This window comes from Xylocopa sonorina, chromosome 3, assembly GCF_050948175.1.
Source record: "Xylocopa sonorina isolate GNS202 chromosome 3, iyXylSono1_principal, whole genome shotgun sequence".
Classification (NCBI taxonomy): Eukaryota; Metazoa; Arthropoda; class Insecta; order Hymenoptera; family Apidae; genus Xylocopa; species Xylocopa sonorina.
In genome coordinates, this window is record NC_135195.1 from 12,028,536 (window position 1) to 12,049,294 (window position 20,759).

General features: G+C 46.7%; 2 protein-coding genes across 2 annotated transcripts in view; one reads left to right on the forward strand and one right to left on the reverse strand.

Annotated features, from left to right (window-relative positions):
• Nucleotides 1-20,759, reverse strand: part of LOC143422296 (trypsin-1-like) — a 279,262-nt gene that overhangs the window by 230,249 nt on the left and 28,254 nt on the right. The window lies entirely within an intron of this gene.
• On the forward strand, nt 5,344-10,190 carry LOC143433490 (UDP-glycosyltransferase UGT5-like). Its single transcript, XM_076910828.1, has 7 exons — nt 5,344-5,359; nt 7,749-8,211; nt 8,273-8,288; nt 8,393-8,782; nt 8,905-9,127; nt 9,256-9,478; nt 9,869-10,190. Exons 1-7 carry the CDS (start codon nt 5,344-5,346, stop codon nt 10,188-10,190), a joined length of 1,653 nt encoding a protein of 550 aa, XP_076766943.1.

Sequence of the window (20,759 nt, forward strand, 5' to 3'; positions counted from 1 at the left end):
CGATTGCCTTCGAGTTACAATTTCGTAATTTCGAGCGGACCACGAAATCGCGAACAGATGCGCTTTCTTTTCGAGGCTCGCGGTTTCCCGATCGTAAATGTGATCGACTAGAGCGAACGTTTGGTCCGCGCGTCGCCGTATCAACACCCCATTTATATCCTCCGCGGTTTCGACGCGCGAACGTCTGCCAATAAATCGCCGCGTTATGAAGCCGCGATTTCTCGCGCGGACCGTGGCAAGTACGCAGCGATCAACGCGCTCGACCGGAGATTAATAATGGGTATCGCCGACGAGTCCTAATTCAAAGTGCATGAGTAACGGTCGTGCTCTTAATATCGCGGCCCGACCGATGCCATATCGACTGTCAACGTTACTTCCGTTATTAGCAATCCGATAGAGGCGATTGGCCGCTGTTGGTTGACGTTCGAACCGGCTGAATCGGCGATGGAAACGATCGCTCGATTCGAGGGAAAAGAACACTGAGAACTACTCTGACAATACCATAAGTTTGGACCACAAGTTGAACACGCAAATGAGGATTCTTTTACGTTAAACATTTTTCATTTTACACCCCAATGATATCACTATTGAACTTGATGTGTTTCCTACCAAAACCACCCTCGCACGATCTCTCACTAAGCAACAAGCAAGCTACATTCAAAGCAGACAAATAAGTGTCCCATTGTTGAAAAATTGTCTCGTTTCTCGTTAATTCGTCTTACCAACGATCAACCCCGTGGGTGTCAGTCACGCGTAACGTCCATCTTTAAACGCCCCTAGCGGGGAACCTCGTTCACAGAGGGTGTGCGCGCAAAAACTATGGCCGTTTCGGTAACGCACACGTACGTATCTAGCCAGGTGCTCGCGGACACTCGCACACAGACGAGCAGTATCAATTTGCCGGCAACGATTCCGCGACCGTGCGTCGAACTTGCCCCGCCATGCGTGAAATTGCGGCCGCCGCGCCGCGGGCTATCGGACAACGGGCCGCAACGGGCGAAATTTTAATTTGCCACTTCCAGTCCGCGTGCCACCGTTGGAATTTAGTTGCGCGCGAAAGATCCAATGGTCTTCTGATCGTCTAAGGCAATCGAGGAATTTCATTTGACCGTCTGGTTCTCGCGCGAACGCACCCCCAACCACCCTCGTTCCCTTCGCGTTTTCAATCGGAAACGTTATCTTTACCCCCTGCACGTTTCGTCGCCGACGTAAACAGTCGTTGTCCGTCTCTTTGCGCGTTCAGCTCGTTAACACCCGACCCGCTATTTTATTCGACGTCTCCTGCGATTACACGGCCACAAACGCATTCCACTCCCCTAATGGACGGACGACTTTGCGCTTGCGTCACGCGAGACGTCGAAACCATCGAGGTAACCTGTAAACCGCTGAACATGATAACTCGTCAACTCTTGCTCCTCGAGGGATGTTACGGAAAACAACATTCCCACTTATGCAACGAAGTTCTGCGGCACTGACCGCATTCAAACGAGTCGATTACCGACGAACGAGCATAAACGTGCGCCGCCGTGGATCCGAACAGTACAACACTTTACCAAAGCTGGATCTGTTCGTCGTAGTTTGCCTCGCATGGATAATTATGTCCGGCGATGTACAAACATACAGAAGCGACGATTGCGGTTCCCACTGACACCAACGGTGAACAAACGAGACGCGGTGACAGCGGATACGAACATTCTCAATCGGACAGCCACGCGATAGATCGCTGGCCACTTCATCCGTGTCACGCGTTTATACCAACAGCCGAAATTCTGGTGAAAAAGATCGGGGAGCTTGAACGAAGTTCATCTACGCGTTGTACGCGGAAGTCGCTCGATTCTTCCACGAATGAAAAATTCCGTTAAAACGTATTTACACGGCTGGCAACGGAGGAACGATCGAGGAGAAGAAAAAACCGGGAGGAATTCGTTTCGCGGGCCGATATTGCCGCGAATGATGGGGAAACCTTTGTGGCGAACGCGAACGGTTAGAAAGATTTGATTGGGACACCGTGGGAACGCGGTAGGCAAGACTGCGCGAGCGAGTAAACGAGCCAGCGGAATCATTGAATATTCACATGGACAGATGAACCGAACGGGAACCGACGGTGAATATTCAAAACGACCGCAGCGGCGATAAAAGTTATTCCGCCCGCAGGAGACGTCGTGCCTCCCGGAGTCATCGTCATCAAGATAGCGGCCAGACCGCGCATCGATTGCGCGATGAATACGACGATACGAGACAGAACTCGAGGGCGCGAGATTCCACGGGAACAGGAATGATTCATGCGGCCATCAAACGGAATGAGGGTGAAAAATGCTTCGTTTAACCCTTTGCGCCCTGTTCGTAACCGCGTCCGCATTATACGCTGCTTACCTATTCTCGTGAACAGAGCTGACACGAGCTATGTTCCACCTCTCGTGCAAAGGTAATGAATTGACGGAATCTTGGCGGCCATTGTGGAGAACGCGCAAACGTGTGCAGAGTTGAGAACTCGTTGAGGATGTTGAAGGATTGCTCGCAGAATCGAATATGACGCGATAACTCTGAAGGCATTAGCAACCCTCTGGCTCTATTTAACGTTCGACTAGAATTCACCGTTACAACGGTTGAAAAGTTGTTCTAATAGAGAGTAAGTATTTAATCCTCTTACACGGGGAATAACGTCTCGATTAAACGGTTAATTGAACGCCGCCGGATTTCGAGGGACTGCAGCGTGTACGAGAACAGGTGCATTATGTTTTTAGACGAGGGAACTTCCGGTAATATTGTTTTAGGATAGCGGGGAATCATTTTATGGGCCGTGCTCTTGGGACAGAGCCGTGCAAGATTACAGTCAGCAATTAAGTAAGAGATACTTATTCTTAATAAAAAAAAAAGGACACACGAAGGGTTCTCTTCGTAACAACCCTCGATCGAACCGTCCCGTAAATCTCGCAAGGGCATAGAACGAGTACAACAGAGCAAAAGGAGCGGTATTTTTTTCTGTCAGCCGAGGTCGATCGATCCTCGAGACTTATGCTCGAAGTCGCTGGCGGCTACAGAGAGTATAGAGAGTCGGATGTTGGAATAAACACCTTAAGGGCATTTCACCATTGGCAACGGGCGGGATTAGGGTGTTCGAACCGTGAGGGGAGCCGTACTCACCGGTCGACGTAATCAACTGAATGAGCAAGTGACTCTGGAGAACCGCGTAAGCCCATCGCCAGCTACGGAGGCTCGGTCCTCTCCAGTGTGGTCATCTGAATAAACCATGAGTGCCGCCTTAATGACGGAATCGAAGCTACAAACGGCCGTGGCGTGCTTGAATCGGCCGTGCGACGACGACGACGACGACGACGTAGGTGACAAAGATAAATTGCGGGTACGCTCCTACGACGTGTTAGCCGAGCTTACGTCGGCCTCTGACACGATGCTACGTTTAAGCGTGACTGCCGCGACTCGCGTGACACCGTGAAAATTATCGTACGTGCCTGGTTCCGTGGCCAGCCGCGATTTTCGTTGCGTATCGGGTGCGTGTTAAAGAACCGATCATTAAGGATCGTTAGGAATTGCCTTCGAAGGATCGTGATTACGCGAGCCAGGTGAACGCTTCGACCGGCGCCATTTTATGACCGGCAGGGAAATAATGGCGTAATTTTTACCGCGAGTATAGCCAGTCCTGTATCGAGTTTTGTACGAGTTACTTTTTACGCTTTACGCAAGGAAGAGAACGATCGATCTTCGTTACTTCCAGTGGGTATAGAGAAACGTAAACTGACGCGACGTTACACGCATGAAAAGTATCGACGCGGCCGGTATTTCAATCGAAGAACCGCGAGCGGTCGATCAAAAACATGCAAAATACATCGGGGATGGGAAATTCCTGGATCGGAATTCCAGCCTCGACAGGATCGCAGCCCCCTCCGCGTGGATACGCGTGGATTTAAATTGCATCGTCGCGCAACAGCAAGTAAACAGAGGGACACAACAGCGGCACAAAAGATCCTCATTTAAATAGATTTCTTTCGCGATGCACACACGCGAGCCTGTCCCAGCCGGTTGTAATTAATTGCTAGCCGTGCGATCCTCATTAACTGGGAAAGTTCATATTGCTTAAATTACCGGCTTAATTGTCTTACACCGGTCCGCTTTGAGACATCAACGCTCCCAGTTCACTAAAGCGGCGACTTGTTCAGAAACTTCCGGTTCCACCCTCGCCACCCTCGCTCGGCCCACTCTCCGGCTACGAAATAATTAAAATACTTCAATTAGTCGGCTGCCTACTTTCGCTGGTCGAAGTTCGTTTCCTTCGCGTCGGAGGAGGAACGCGTTCGAACGGGCCCAGAAAAAACTATCCCTGGAATCGATCCCTTCGTCCCTCTTTTCCGCGTCATCCCCCGTTTCAAGGAGGATGGGCCGTATAATCCGTTTACATGGACGAGATCGACTGCGTTCGACGGTTGCGCAAATATAAACAAACGGGGATCCGGGCTCTCTGTCGCCAGTCGGAACGCAATAAGTCCCGTAAAACACAGCCGAGCTTTCTTTTGCCAAGGGTAAACACTTTCTTCCGCGGTAAATTGCGACGAATTGTCGCGCGAACGCTTCTGCTGTTGATTCCCGTCACGGCCGCGAGCACGCTACGGGAAATGAATTTACGATGCAGATGCTGGTCTTGTAAAATTTCACTGAACTCCGTTAATTACAGACGGTCGCTCGGCCCTCCGCTATAATTTGCATTCTTGCGCTCTTGCAAATTCGCTGGAGCTGAAAAGTCAAACAGTCTAGCACGTTCGATCGAACGTTCTTCGACTGTACGAAAACAATTTACTTTTTTGTCACTTTTTATCTCCGTACAATTTAAATAGAAAAAGTGTTTGTAATATGTTAGCTTACTGTAGCGGATAAAGAACAATTTATAATGGACATTACTCTCACGCATAAATGTTTAAGGATCAATAACGAAATGTACAACACACCGTACAACCGTTAATATACTCGTCGGGAGTGATGTTTTAATTTTTAACAACCCAGTTCCGAATCTTCTATCGAGTGGCGCAGAAATGAAAATATAAAACGATGGAAATCTGTATAATTGAACGAATAGCGCGAGAATAGCGAGGATAAAAAGTATAACAAGCGGATAAGCACTTAGCGAATAATTGATGGAGACCATTAGCAAGGTGAATTCTGAATTGACTCTTCATTAAACGAATAATACGATGAATTTACTCTGAATAATTCCACTACAATAAAAACAGATTACACTCTCGATGGAATCATTTCTGTTATATCAGATATCAACGAGGCATTATTTGCCCCTTAATCAATATCACCTCGCACCCCTTATTTCGCTTCATCTCGATGCTTAAACGCTTAAGTGCTACGATACAAATTACGGAGTGAAATCGAATAAACAAATATTCCATCGAGTACACCCACGACCACTTCGATCAACCCCTTCGTTCACCATCCACCGTTCGACCACCCCAGAATCCGCTCAGCACGCAGACACGAACTCCTCCCAGACAATCCACGGGGACCAGACGTCCTTTTACTTTCGCAGCGCGAAACAATTAACCGTCCTCGCGGGGATTTCAGCCACGGGGGGTTACGTATCCCGTGGTGTACGTCCGACTTGCGGGCGCCAGCGTATATTACGGGCCAAACTCAAACATAATATCCCGGGAACCACTCGTAACTCCATTTCACGGGGGCAACCGTGGAGAACTCGTACATCGGCCGCACCAGCTCGGCTACGACCCCTCGTTCGGCCCGCTTGGCTCCGCCGTCGGGGCCACGTTTCGCCGTACCAGTTTGACAGGTGTTTAATATTACTTGAAACTTTTCAGCCGCACCCACCGCCGGCGATGCTCGCGCCCGTCCGTGACGAATGCGTCCTGGCCGTGCCGCGGTTCGCATCAGCAGGCGAAAAAAAAGAAAAAAAAAAGGAACGAAAACGCAGAAACGGCGTGTTTGACCGCGCGCCACCGGCAAACTCCGCGCGGGTGAATATTTTCAGGACATGCGTCACCGGTGACCCGGGATTTTCGCGCGACCGATTTAACCCAGCCTTCTTCCTCCGACCAGGCACCAGTGGCCCCGCGGTTTTTCTCGCCAACTACGGCCCCGCGGTCCGTCTGATCGTCGCTTAATCCGTGAATTATGTCGCGCGACGGAACGTAATTTTCGTCCCGCTTTTTATAGGTAACTCCGCGGTGTACCAGCTTTTATGGGCTGTAAGGGGGTGCGTTTTGAGGCGACGTCCGCTGCGTTCGCTAACGATAATGGGTGAGTTCGGTCGGAGGGGTTGGATTATGTAATTGGTACCGTGGACACGGGTAGAAGTATTCGCGACGCGAATGTAACAGTACTGTTTTCTTATCGTTTATACTATATTGTTATCTTTATTACTTTTGGATGTCGTAGAAATACTTTTACCAATCGTGTTCGAGCATTTTAGTTTTGTCGTTCTGGTAGAAAGTGTTTTCCCTTTAAAGAGGCGGAATTCGGCGCAGACTAATTTCCGTGTTCTGTAAAACGATCGATGCTCTTAATTGCTACGTGCACAATTTACACCGTGTTCTACCAATGTTGAAGCGTATCAAAGGCGTTCGAGTGGAAATATCTATTCATCGAATGCGGTGGTCTCTTCGTAGTTATGCAATCAGCGTAGTTATAACTTTGCATGTTCCGTTGACGCAACGAGGCGAACGTAATGCGATGTAAAATAGTTGTAAACCGACGTGACGACGCTCTGAATGTTGTTCCTCGAGTGAAAATCCCTCGTAGGAGGGTAAACTTTTCCCGTTGGCCCCGGTGTGCCGTTTCGTCTCGCCTTTAACGCGAAAAGTAATTGACGTTTTGGCAATTCGACTGTAAGCGTCTTACGGTGGCGAAAACGGCAAAGCTATTACATCGTGTAGGTGTTATCGACATCCATCGTGAGACTTCTTTTCTGGTTCGGGTACCCTTTGCCAGGGCTTTATCGACCTATCAGCTCGGTGAATTGAAAAGTATTGCGGTATTAAGGGAATTTAGATGAACGCAAGGGTGGAAAGAATAGTGTATTGATGTATGGTAAAAATTAACTGGAATCAAAGAACTTTTTCAGACGTTGGTCAATAACGAATTGTTTCATGTACGCTATCGCGTTGTATAAGACGATTTAGGAGTTTCTAGAAGAATCAGTGTGTTATAGTTTAGATACTTTCCTATAACCATTGTTGTCGCGGTGAACCAAACTATTCAAGACTGTAAAGAACAAGGAAAATTTTCAATAGAGTAATTAAGTAAACCGTCATTTGCATTACTAATAATTATTGAAATGTTACTTTGTTTCATATCTTGGAATAATACTTTACAAATTATCTTAATTAACATATACATTCCATATATAAACACGGTTGCATGCCGAAGGTTTACAATGGTTTAACAGCAACAAATATCAAATAGTTGCCGTACATCGATACAACCATTCGCAAGGAAAATTTGACGTTATTGAGAAGCCTCTGAGAGACGTGATTGAGCATCGTACGTCTCCACCGTTCACCGATATTCTTTAATTTACAATTGCAAATTGCAAAACCGCTGTCAACACTTAACTTAATTTATTTCTAAACTAAAGAAGGTGATCGCAAAACGAGTCACAAATAGACTCGTGTGTACTGTGAAACAAAATACGAGGAAAGGGTGTGCACATTTGTTCTCCAACAAAATTCTGTGAGATATTCAGGAAATGAGAATCTTCGTGTTTACACTTTTTACAGTAATATGTTCATTACTGCTGACTTGTTGGAACCCAGTGAACTGTGGAAGGATATTAATCATAATGCTATCACCATTATATAGCCATCAAGTTCCTTACTACGGCCTGCTGAAGGAGCTATTAAAACGTGGCCACGAAATAGTTGGTGTAACGGCGATACCACTAAACGATACATCGATCGCCAATCTCACGGAGATCGACATAAGCGTCACGCACGAACTGTTCAACCGAATAGACATAACAAGTATTCTAATGAACTATCAGACTTTCACGACCTACGAAAAATGTGGGAACGTGTATCAATTTACCAATGTCGTGGGCGAGATATTTTATAATCATCCGGAAATTAAGAAACTTTACGCGACTGGTAGCGATGCGAAGTTCGATTTGATCATTATGGAGTCGATCGTGGGTTTCACCACTTATGCATTGCCCTACAGGCTAAAGGCTCCGCTTATTGGTACGTAAAAAAAAATGTCCAATTTTTCACATTTCGAAAACTGATCAAAACAATCCGTCAACTAGCAATATTGCTGCACAAGTAAAACTTGCAAAGTTGCTAAACTTCGCTATATCCTCCCATTGCGATTTAAAGTTTCCCCTTCGTAAAATACTATTGAAATTTTGTGTAAAAACGTTTGAAAGCATATCAAGTTGAATTCAACAGGTATACAGACCACGGACTTGCACATGTACCACAATTACCTTCTTGGTTTACCAATAATGACCTCGCATCCCTCGAACTGGGAATTGGTCGACCACGCAGGACCAAACCTTTCATTCTGGGATAAAGTGTGGAACTTTATCGTCCAGCAGATCATGATACTGCAATTGTTATACTACATACGCGTGCAACAACAACTAGTGGAACGCTGGGTGGGAAGCAACGTACCGTCGCTTTACGACATAGCGAAGAACACGAGCCTGTTCATGATCGAGTACGATCCGTTGATCGGACATCCGAAACCATTATCGCCCAATGTGATTTTCTTCACTGGGTTGCACATTCAAGAGAAACCACCCCCTTTGCCAACGGTACATAACGTTTCGTTTCGACTAATTATCAAGAAATACTTAGTCACAGTAGTTGTATTCAAATCTGGCACTTATTGTACCATGAATTTCTGAAGAAAAATTCATCTTGCCTACTGTTGTAGGAAGTGAGTGAATTTTTAGGGAACGCGACCAATGGTTTCGTCTACATGAATCTTGGCTGTACCATAAAGTCCTCGTTTCTACCGTTTGACACGCTGAGAGCAATCTACAACGTATTTTCTAGATTGCCCTATAAAGTTCTGTGGAAGTACGAAATGGATGACCTACCAAAAAGAAACGGTAACATCCTTATCAGCGACTGGCTGCCGCAGCAAAGTATTCTCGGTAAGATCGTTCGTGTGAATCGTACAAATCAGGATCTGTACTACGGTCCAGATTCGTTTAATCTGTCGTTGGTACCGACGACGAGTCTCTCTCGCGAGCGAAGACATTTCATTCGATGTCGATTACAGCTCATCCGAATATCAAGCTGTTCATTTTCCAAGGGGGACAGCAAAGCACGGAGGAAGCTATTTATTACAGCGTGCCAATCGTGGGTATACCCTTCGCGTTTGAGCAACCGTACCACATCAGGAGGCTTCAGTCGTTAGGAGCCGGCAGGGGGTTGCTTAATCACAAGGATATCGACGAAGAAATTTTCTATGAGGCTATCCACGACGTGCTCAGTAACGAAAGGTACGAACTTGGCGCGAGATTACACGCATCGCTGCTTAATTATCCAGCAGATTATCTCGCGTCTCTCAAAGTTCCCGCTCCAACTTAAGAAAACAGCTCGCGTCGTCAGCTGTGCGTGCACAACGTTTACGAATAACAACGCACTTTGTACACATCGGCTCGATAATTCACAAGTTCACTCGCGAACCGTGATGCTAAACATAAAATAACTCATGTGAAATTATTGCGGAAATTGTTAGTCGCTCGTAACGACGTGAGAAATGAACGTAACATTTGCAGGTGAAATAATTTCATTAAATTCCTGCTACCCTTTTGGATAATTTATTTGGCGATAAATAATTCGAGGAACTGCCGCGTCTTTAATTAGCTCCAATTTTTCTCTGTCCTCAGTTACAAAACGAATATGGCGGAATTAACCAGATTGCTAAAAGACAAGCCGTACGATAACAAAAAGCACATGGTATGGTGGATAGAGTACGTGATGCGCAACAAAGGGGCGTCGCATCTTCGATTCACTGGATCAGACGAGCCTTGGTATTCTCGTTCCGATATGGACGTTATCGCGTTTTTGTCGATTGTTCTCTTCGTTCTAACAGTGATTTGGGTAATAGCTCTCGCGATGGGTATACGATGGCTTTACAGACATCAATGTCTGTTATCGCGCGTCATCAAGAAAGTTTCGCCCGCGCGAAGCGCACTCAAACGTGATTAAAGCAATCCAACTACGTTAAGCCTCCTTTGACTTTTTTTATACAATTTAATGCAACGAAACGAAATACAAGAATATTTCAAATCACGCTACACTTTCAATTGTCATATCATTACTGTAAACTCGATTGCGCGTGTTACTTTCCATCGCGCTGGCTGTTCAGAAACTGATGTAACAACGTAAGAACGAGAGCCGTGAATTTGGATACGTTTTTCGGAAGCATTTTTCCAAAAACGCAGCTACCCCTTTTCAAGAGGCCGTGCACCTGAGGTACGTGTTTCGGATTCATCAGCGGCGGTAACACCCAGGCTTACCCGACGCTGCCGACTTAACCTGAGCTCGATGGAACTTTCACGAAGTAGATTACCTTGGCTGGTAGTCGGCGAAGCTCACGTACCGCGTCGTAGACAGGACGATCTTCAAAGCGTGGAACGGGAATCCGGAATTAACATGGCGCGGTTCGTCTGCCAAGTTTTGCATTCTACCACTGGCGGGAACCTGGGCGACAGTTTTGATTCGATTCGACCAACAATCCTGCCGCTCGCTAGCCTCGACCCTCGCGAACAAGTTCGCCGCAAGACAGCCGCTAGAAATTTCCTGGTTCGCGCTGAGAGACACAGAAAGTACAAGTTTTCTATTTACTTTCGCGGATTTCGGGAAACGGTTGACGTTTCGTTTCTCGTTTTTAACCGCGACAGATATCGGGACTTGAATTTTCAGTGTCTGTCGATATTGTAAGGCAGGGAATTGTCGGCGGAAAACAATGTTGTTCCGTAAATGTTTTCGCATCTGATACGATGGAAACGCGGATCGCCGTCGAGAAATTAAAGCAATGACAATATTGATACGGCGGGGATATCTATCCTTACCGAAATCAGTGTAGATTTAAACAAAAATATGCGGATTTCATAGATGGATTTTTACTTTATCAACTGATGCTTGAAATTATATTCGACAGGAAACATTTATATTGCACAAATATATATTTTATTCTACCCCTTTTAGCAGATATAATCAGCGTCACTTTGAAATTTAAGTTGATTTCTATAAGCTATCTCATTAGATTACAAGTTACGATGCCAATGATGTTGTTTCCAAATCAAACGACTCCATAGCAGCAACCAAAATACCTAACTATAACGTGTGAAATGATGTCGTAGAGCACGCGCAAGTGAAACGCAAGAGACGAATAATTTGGGGAAAAGGTTGCGCGCGGAAGCGAGCAAAGGGGTTGAAAATAGGTGGAAGAAACGGGATGAGCGGGAGGAGACAAGTGGAGAAGCGACGTGTGTGCTTCTGGCGTTCCACGTCAGGGAAGTTTCGTCTTTGCCTTAACGGGGCTCCGCGATGCATTATGCAGGGTGGCGGGACCCCGAGAAAACGAGAAAGACGGAGCTTCCGTCGTCGCTTCGTCCGTTTTCCACCGGTCTGTCCTCGTTCCGGTGATCGGCTGGCCGATTCGTCGACGCGTCTCCGTCACGGAAGAAAGTTGTTTCGCCCCTCCGTGCTCGGAATCGACGGAAGTACGCAGCAGAACGATTCAAAGTGTCGTCGCGAGATCAAACAGGGGTCCTTAATTCTCGAGTTACCCAATCTTCGAAGCACCGTCTACGTTCAAACTGAACTCTCTTTTCTCCTATTCGAATACTCGCTGCGACATTTATTCATCCTTTTAGACGAACGTTATGCGAGGACATCTTTCCAATTATTCTGAAAATGTATGTTGCACAATTCGACGCGAGATATGTCTATGATCGCGAAGCGAATCGTTGGAATCGAGGTCATCGTCGCCTTGGTACGCACCCAACCCTCTCGTGGAATAACTACGTCGCGGCGTCATAGATATATGTTTGGACATAAATCGGGGTTGCGTGGCCGATTGGGCGATCGTGACACGTGTCGCATGTCACGCGTGTCGCGCGTACTGGCACGGCTCGAAGGCATTCGATGCAGCCCCGATGGCATTGTGCGCAGCGCGATCGGCGCGACAAGCAACGTGCCGGTATGCATTTTTGATCGGACGATTCAGCGTGCCTGCCCTCGCGATTTGACTCGCGTCCATACGTCCAGCGCTGCGGATTCTGGGACAAGCTAACCCTTTGCATTTTAGAAAGGACATGCCAGTCCCACCCCTTGCGCTCTAAGCTTTCTCTAAGTCCTTTCAGAGGCGATGGAAAGGCATGTAGGGGGTCGCGCTGAAAGTATTTATATATGCTTGCACTTTTCAGTGATGCGATGCCTTTCGATACATTTCATATTTGAACGACGTCATATTTTTATAGTTACACGAGAAAGTATTGTTCGATCTTTGGAAATTTAATGTGTGTAATGTTTATAGTTGGAGATAATTAATCGATATCTGTACGAAATGCTAGAATAAATAAAGGAGACGTTAGTTATTGCACAATTAGGTATGAATATATTTCGAAACGCGAAATGAACACTTCTCAATGAATAATTAACACTGCCCGGCATTAACGCCGTAGCTATTCTACTGACCCTCGATGCTGAACCCCTCGCTATCCGTTAAACGTATTCCCAACAAATTGGATCGCTGCGTTTGTTTATGAGGAAGCAAATGTTTTGCCGCGGTCGCGCTAAATCGTTTACTCCTCGAAATAGCCGCGGTATACGCTTTTAATTTACACGGTCGCGGTGTCGTTGAAATTCGCTTTCGCGTGCCGCATGCATACTAATGAGAGATTTTAAAAACGAAAAAAAAAAAGAAAAAGAATGATAAGCAAGTGTCGTAAAACTGGCAACAAATTATGCGTTCTACACGTAGAATCTCGTACGTATACACCGACAATTTATTTAATTAGAACGCGCAGTTATTAACAGTGAGAAACGTTAATTTCTCGCTACAAATTCCACACGATCGAGACTGCACGCAGAAAATAGAAAAATTAAAGACTTCCGTGACGAATGGCTCGTTTTTTAATCGCCAGTCGAAGGTACGCGACGATTTTCGAGACATCTCGATAACTGACCGTAACAAAAAGTCACGAGAGGATTCGTCGAAAATGGTAATCGATTCCGCGATGTCTGTCACGTATGCGAATCGTGAATGTTGCAACGAATGAAAGGACGTCTGGATACAGGTTTCACAGTGTATAGAACGCGTTGCAAAAACGCGCACGAATCGCGCGACACGAAGATATAAAACCGCACCGAAATTGTTGCTCCCCAGGCGGAAATGGCGTGCGGCTCGTTTCCGGAATTTCGGACGTTTTGCTACGTTCATTATTCACTAGCGGTCGCACTTAAACGAAACCACGTAGCTGCCGTGATGTATACGTCCCAAGGAAAATAGTCGATTTTTCCCTTTCCCTCGCTTGTAACCGGTTGTAACGACTCGAACAACATGTGCTCGCGCTCAAGTCTAGTATTTACACTTGATTGTGGGAACGTGAGTTAGCCGGGACCAATATTTATCGATGCGATGGGACTTTAATGGGAGACACGTGTGTCAATGCTCGATAGACTCTTATAAAGTAGAACAAGTGTTCGTCGAAAAAAAGGAATAGCTAAGAATAATTAAGATAAACGGATGCTTCATGAATATCCAAAGACACCAGTCGCTGAGTTTAGGAATCGAATCGACGAAGAAATTTCGCTCTCCCACTCTTGGAATCTCTCGCTCAGATTGTGTTCAATTTAAATGATTGATACCTCTGTTGCGTTCGATTTAAAAAAAAAAAAAACAAAAATCGAGTCAGTATTCGCAGTCAACTATCGCGTATGTACTTCAAACACTGAAAAAGTACCGGGAGATATCGATGGTACGAATCGAAATGAAATCTTTCTTCGAATCGACGATCGCGCGCAGGCGTCCGGATTCAGCTGTAAAAAGAAGATCGCGAAATTAAATTCGTTTACCATTTCCCCGTGGGCGTGGGTATTAATGCGCGGATTACACGGGATCGATGAAACGTATTCGTGAATCAGGTTCAGCCGCAAATAAATTAAGCGACCGTCGAAGCGTCCCGCACGAGTTCGGCTCTTTTAAACATTTTTAATAAAATCGCTGACCCGTATCGATTGCCGCCAATCAGTCGCGATACACGTCCTCGAGAGGGATCCGCGCGTATTGTTCCGTCGAGACTCGGTTAATTAAATAGCGTTCTCGATGCTCGAGAGACAAGTTTCGGACGGAACGCAGCGCTGTAACATTATCGGGGCGATTTCATTGGGGTAAAGAGCGGCGTTCGTTCCGTACGGTCGAGGAACCGAAATAAATTACCACTCGAACGGCACGCTTCCACCGACTCGTTCCGCGAGACGAGATCCTCGCCAATTCCAATTAACCCTGACCTACCGTCAGCCTAACCAAACGAAACGTCGCGAATGAGCAGCCCAATTCAACTCCTCCTTTCCCGCTCAGCTCTTTGTCAACGATTGGAGGAAGAGGCCCTCCTGCGATCTTGCTAAAAAGCGCGCTCTCGTTCGTGGATTGCAGATCGCCGGATTCAATTTTTTTTTTTTTACAACCCACAACTAAGGTCTACAGTATTTAACGTGTATAGTTTTAGGATGATTAAATTTTTATCGCCTCTGTTCTACTTTTTACTTCGCTCGGGATCTACTTTCGATCTAATTTTACTTACGACCAGCACGTCTCGAAGATTAAAACTTAGCTACAAGGGTGAAGAGTTTTACATGGGATGTTTCATTTCGATAGTCTATCATTCGACGGAATATAAATTCATATAATTTCCCGATATACTTTCCGATAGAATGCGCTAGAAGCGGAGCGAATATCGAACGATTTCACGGGTAACAACGCGAAGTTAATTAAAAATAAGCGCAACGTACCAACGCCTAACAAGCTGCCGTCGTGGCCGCGTCTGTACGCGAGTGGAAATGAAATTGGCTGGTTAGCAGACAGGCAAGCAGGCAACCGCGGCCCTCCCCACAATCAGGCTCTTGTTTTCAATCTACACTTTACAAGTTATACGCTGACGGAGGCGAATGTCTGTGGCAGCGGTCGAACGATCGGAAACCGACGTACGAAGCGCGAACCTTGATTATTCCGGCGGTTACTTCGCGGAGTTTCCCAATCACTTACGAAGCCGGATTACTCGTTCCCGCTTCACGGCTGAACAAACCGGCCGCATATTCGTCGTAAAACACGAAGCCAGGCCAGGATCGAATCGATCGACTAGCTCGCGGACCGTGTCACGCGATTCGCGACGAAAATGAAAGCGTTCGTGATTTTTGACAGTCCGCTAGGCATTCGTCACGTTGCGTTTTCCACCCCCCCGCGACTCTTGCCCGCCATAGGGTGCAACCGGCTCGCGTGTCGATGCATCGAAATATCGAAGAGACGTATCGACACACAGGTCGTGTTTCCCTTTTTAATTCCGTTCGTCGGCGTTTACAAGAGCTGACAGTTTTAATGAATTAATTTAACGCGACAATGGCAGCCATGGGAAATAAACGTTCGCGATGCGAGGCGATACGCGCGCGTTTTCGATTCTGAAACTCATCGGATCCTGGGCTCGCGAATCGATTTCGACCGCGGATGCAAAAAACGCCGGCTCTCTCTCGTTTGGAATTAGAGCTGGGGCCCCGGGGAAAGTTTGCAAAAACACGCGAGACACGACTCGCGAGGTTTTAACTAGGCGCGGCGGCTAATCGTCGCGACGACGCCCGCCGCCGTTCAATTCCCGGATATTACGGTAGGCAGAAACGAGCGTCGCACGGCGCTACGTCAAATGTAATTTAACGTCGTACATTATGTAGAGTCCCGTGACGTTAATGGTCGTCGCAGCGGTGAGGTTAATTAAATTTTATTACAAATAATATTACGCAATATTACACAGAGATATAGGAGGCATATTTCAGGGGCGACGCGCTGCCAGGGGTACGTCGGTTCTCCACCGACGGACGAAACGTAAAATGAACCGTGAGAAATCTTTTCGCGGTTCCCTGTTGAATTAATTCATCCCTTAACCGTGACATTTTACGTGCCCTTAAACGAATTCCACACGCGATAAAATGGATCGTAACATTTTCACTTCCAAGCTCGTATGTGTTAACACGATGAACAATTGAAACAGCATTCATTACGTATGCCTGAGAGCCCACTTGGTCCAAATAGAGCACCGCGATCTCATCTTCGGTTAATCGAATTACTAAGATTCTTCGTATCAACCTTTATCTATTTATGTTGCGTTAACCACCTTTGGGATTCTCCACGGTTCACCGCAGTAGAATAACTCAACGCTCGCACCACCGACCGGTACCGACAATGGATCCTCGCTCGAGGACGCTTATTTTTTATGCCCCGAAATATCTCCTCCATCTCTGCGGGCGAGACGCGGTAGTTGATACTTTATATTCCCGCGGCCAAGCCCGCGTCATATTCCCGACAGCTAAGCAGAAGGTATAGCAGAAGGGAACGAAATGGAATCTCGTCTGCGAGCACGTCACGCGCGACAGGAGCCACCAAACTGCTCGGTTTAACGGGGAATCGACCGAGTGGAACAGGCGGAAGCAGACAGTCGAAGACGAAACCGTCGAGGGCCTGTAGGGATTATTTGCACATCGTGCTGTCGGTGAGGCTTTGCCAGAATCTCGACGATCGTGTACATCAATCGTGGGATCGTAAATCTTGAGGTGGTCCGGGTTTGCTACTTAACCGCGCGCGCCGCGTCGCAGCGTGCCGTTTCGACGCAACTATTCCGCGAATATTGAGTGATGTGTTGGCGTGCTGGTTGCCTTTTGGCGAACCATTTCGACAGACTAGAAAAGGACGATCTGAAGACAGTCATGGAAGAAGAAAGTAGTCCAAACGACGTTTACTCGATTGCGTTCCGCGAATGGACGTCCCGTTTCATGGCCGAGTCAATGTGCAAGTGCAAATGTCGCTGTACCAGTTGCGTAAATATTACAATGTGTAATTTGGACGTTTAAAGAAATTTTACTAACAAAACTAAATGATATTTCCATGTCCTTTGCAATTCTAACTTTCACTTACAAGTACAGATTCCATGTCTGATGGAGACACGTGAGACATGTGAAATCGTCGTCCATAAAATATAGCGACCCGCATTTTAAATTACGCGTATCACTCTCCTCCGTGTGGTCTCGCTTTCTTGCTCGTACCAGATCGACGGAAAAAGCGTGATGCGCTATTTCGACTAATTATTCGAGCCGTAGATGGCTCGCAGACGCGGCCACTCTCTGCGCCCTCCGACGCGCACCCTTCCAGAAACGACGCGCCTCCACGGGCTTTTACCATCCGCGACCCCGATATCGTGTTCCCAGTATTCCAGATAAAGCCGGCGGCGATACGGATATTAAGAATCGATAGGCGAAACATTATGCGCAAGGTCACTGGATTGAAAATAACGTCTGCCCGTTGCCTAGCTGCTTTTCATACTACATTAGGATTCAATCTTTCCTCGATGGATTTGAAACGTGAGGCCGATACGGACGAAATTCGGTTCGCCTGCCCGATCCACGCTACCCCTCGCGCGCTTCGCCCAGTTTTAATACCCGTGCTTATGATTTATGGATTAAAATACATATTGCATCGGGCCCGTCCGTCGCATTAATGTCGACGTTGGTTTCGCCCATGGGACGAATTTCTCGTTTTCGAACGCCGGGGAATTAGATCCCTTCTCCGAGGGATAGAGTTGGCTCGCGGCAGTGGGATCGACCAGGAACTAACGATAAACGGATCGACCAAATAGCTGCTACTTGACGATGGAACCTCGTAGTAAGATTTTGAACAAGAAGAGGACGAATGTATGTATAACGAGGCTTGAGATTCCTCTGAACAGAATGAGTCTAGGGACGGTAAAAATTGGATTTTTTAAACGAGCACTATTCGAGATTTTTTCTGATTAAACAGTCTGGGGAAAAATTCGCGGTAAACTAAATTGCTCGGCGAATGACGCGAGATTAAGTACTAGAGTGAACTTTAACGAGCTCGAGTGTAATTTATCGAAAGAATTATTTAAAGCCACGCGACGCGACGCAGTCATATATTTCGTCGGTATTCAACTATGATAGGAGCTTCGCGTTATATAAAAAAAAAAATGTGTCAGGTGTACGCGTGGAGGCATCGGCGAATAGAATGACAGGGGGAAAGCGTGAGAAGCGGCGGCGTAGTCCCGAAGCGGGTAGAGAAGGACGTAATCTTAAGTAATGCCCGCTATTCGTCAGTTGTTAAATTTTAGAGCGCAGCCGGCGACAAACGGGCGACGGGGCGTAGTTGCAAATCAGGAATTTGTCACGGGGAACCGCTCTTAAACGGGTGTCGCCGCTTTCAGAAGTCGCGAGCATTTCGCCTGATAACGCTTTTAAATTTTCGTTAGCGCGCCGCTCGCCCGGCCGCCCCGCCGCCTAAACGACGTAAAGTAAGAAAAACGGTCACACGGCTGAGAAACACGCTAGACGCCCTCCGTTCTATTCAGCGGCTCCGTACATTTATATCGCCCCGTACCAACGCGGAGTCCCCTCGAAACTCGACTGGATCCGGATCCGCCAGCCTTTACGAACTATTGTACGAGTGGATTTCCGCGAACAGTACGAATGTCCTTTGAATTTTCCAACACGCCCCAGCGATGTCGCATGCACGCTTGATGATGTTCAAGCCCGAGACAGAGGTTAGACGCGTTATTCGTTCCGTCAGCCGGTAACAGTAACGGATGGGGATGAAGGAAATGGAAGCTGGAAGGCTGATTCGTTGAAATTTCACCATTTTTTTCACGCGTATTTTCTCTACATTTATATGTAAAACAGTTCGAACGAGTCTTCTCTATCGACGGCACACGGTGCAACAAATGAAAAGCTAAATTCGTCCTTATCCTCCGTTCTTCGCCTCGTCATATATCATTCGCCGATAGCCCGTTTACAAGCCAGTAAATATGCAAATCTCCGAACGAACTCTACCGTGGACTCGCTAAAATTCGGTCCACGTATATCCAGCCAATATTAACAGATACATATCGCGATCACCCGTTGGAACCGAAAACGATAAAGCACAGAGCCCACCCGGAGTGTATCCGTTTCGCGCACCCCCACCGCGGGCAAACAATAATTACAGTGCTCGCAGTGCTCTTCGGACGAGCCGGAGAAAATACCGATACACAATCTCGAGGCCGTGCACACAGGTCCCCATCGACCATGCTCTCTTTTATTTCTTCACCGTGGAACAAACGCGGGCCACCACACCGCAAGGTGGCCATTCTCTTTCCGTCCGTACGTGCGCGTCTGCCCCTCGTTCGTTCGTTTTATATTATTAAGTTTCTAACGTACCGAAAAGAGCCGGGTGAATGTGTTTCACTCGGTGGATAACACGAAGCGACGCTAATATTGCCGAGGTTCTTGCCAAATTGTCGCAATAAGCGTCCCTGTGTCGGCGGTGGCTTCTTGCGACACATTCTGATATGTCCTAGCCGACTGCTGCGGAAGGGGGGGCCGGACGCGCAACCTGCTTCCTCCACGGGGGTGATTATCAAGCCACCCTCACCCTAGAGGTTAATCGAGCCACCGCGAGAAGAAATTTTGGCTTCATTGCCCGTCGGGAAACTCCTTTTCCTCTATCGTATGGCCGCGATAAAGCCGACTGTTCTCTTCCTTGGCGTTCGTGACACGGCTTTATTCTTCTTCTTCTTCTTCTTCTTCTTTTCTCTGCTCTATACTTGCGCAAAAGTCTTGCTGTCTGCGAACTACTTCCTGAGAGATTCGTCTAACCAGAAGCTGTGGTTGGGAATGTGCAGTCGAGGGTGTTGCCCGGATGAAACAATGAAACAGGTGCCTGGTATTGCTGAGTCATGGTATAATCAAAGGGTTCCGTATCGTACGGCGGTGGGCGCCAAGTTTTTACAAGCTCGGATAAGTACAAGTATTATTGATATTAGACTCGGTGGTGCTAACGTTCTTCGTAAGGAGAGAAGTGTAAGTAAAAAGTTAAAAGTATATAAATATTTCGCATTATATACGGCGTTACAATAGCTGTGAATTTATAAGGGAAGACGCGATGGAAATATGATGAGCAAGCCCGCTCTTATATACATATACTGATAAAACTACTTTAGAGTAAAATTGGTAGGGTAATAACGATTAATAACGTTCAGGATATGTTAATTTAACGACCTAAATTCTTATCCTAGGAAATTAGATAGAGATTAAACTAAGTGGCTCTAAAAATGCTTTCATAGACAGATAAGAAGGTAAAAATGATAGAGAAACGTGTGATTTAACTGGTGACTGAATTAAACAAATCCCAGTAATACATTTTAACGAAAGACACTACTAATTCTTTGATACTCAAACTATTCTTCATTTGTTTACAATTTTCGTCGCGCAACCATGCCCAACGAAATCCAAATTTCCTGAACTGGCCAAATTTGCAGCTCGATCACCTTTCTCGCGCAGAATGGAATATTTTTCTCGTTAACATGCCTCTTGGCTGACAAAGTGGTCGCGTTGTTCTTATCCGAAACGAGCTACCGATACTGGAGATAACGCCGCTCCATGCATAGTGGCCGTTTGTAACGCGTAATCCTCGCTGCGTCGTTACGCCATAATAACTTGGTCCTAATAGTCCCCGCGACC

Bases quoted from the DNA above. Each gene is read 5' to 3' on its own strand.
- LOC143433490 (XM_076910828.1), top strand. The intron at 9,128-9,255 runs GTAAGATCGTTC...TGTCGATTACAG, and splicing joins GCCGCAGCAAAGTATTCTCG to CTCATCCGAATATCAAGCTG. The intron at 9,479-9,868 runs GTACGAACTTGG...CTCTGTCCTCAG, and splicing joins GACGTGCTCAGTAACGAAAG to TTACAAAACGAATATGGCGG.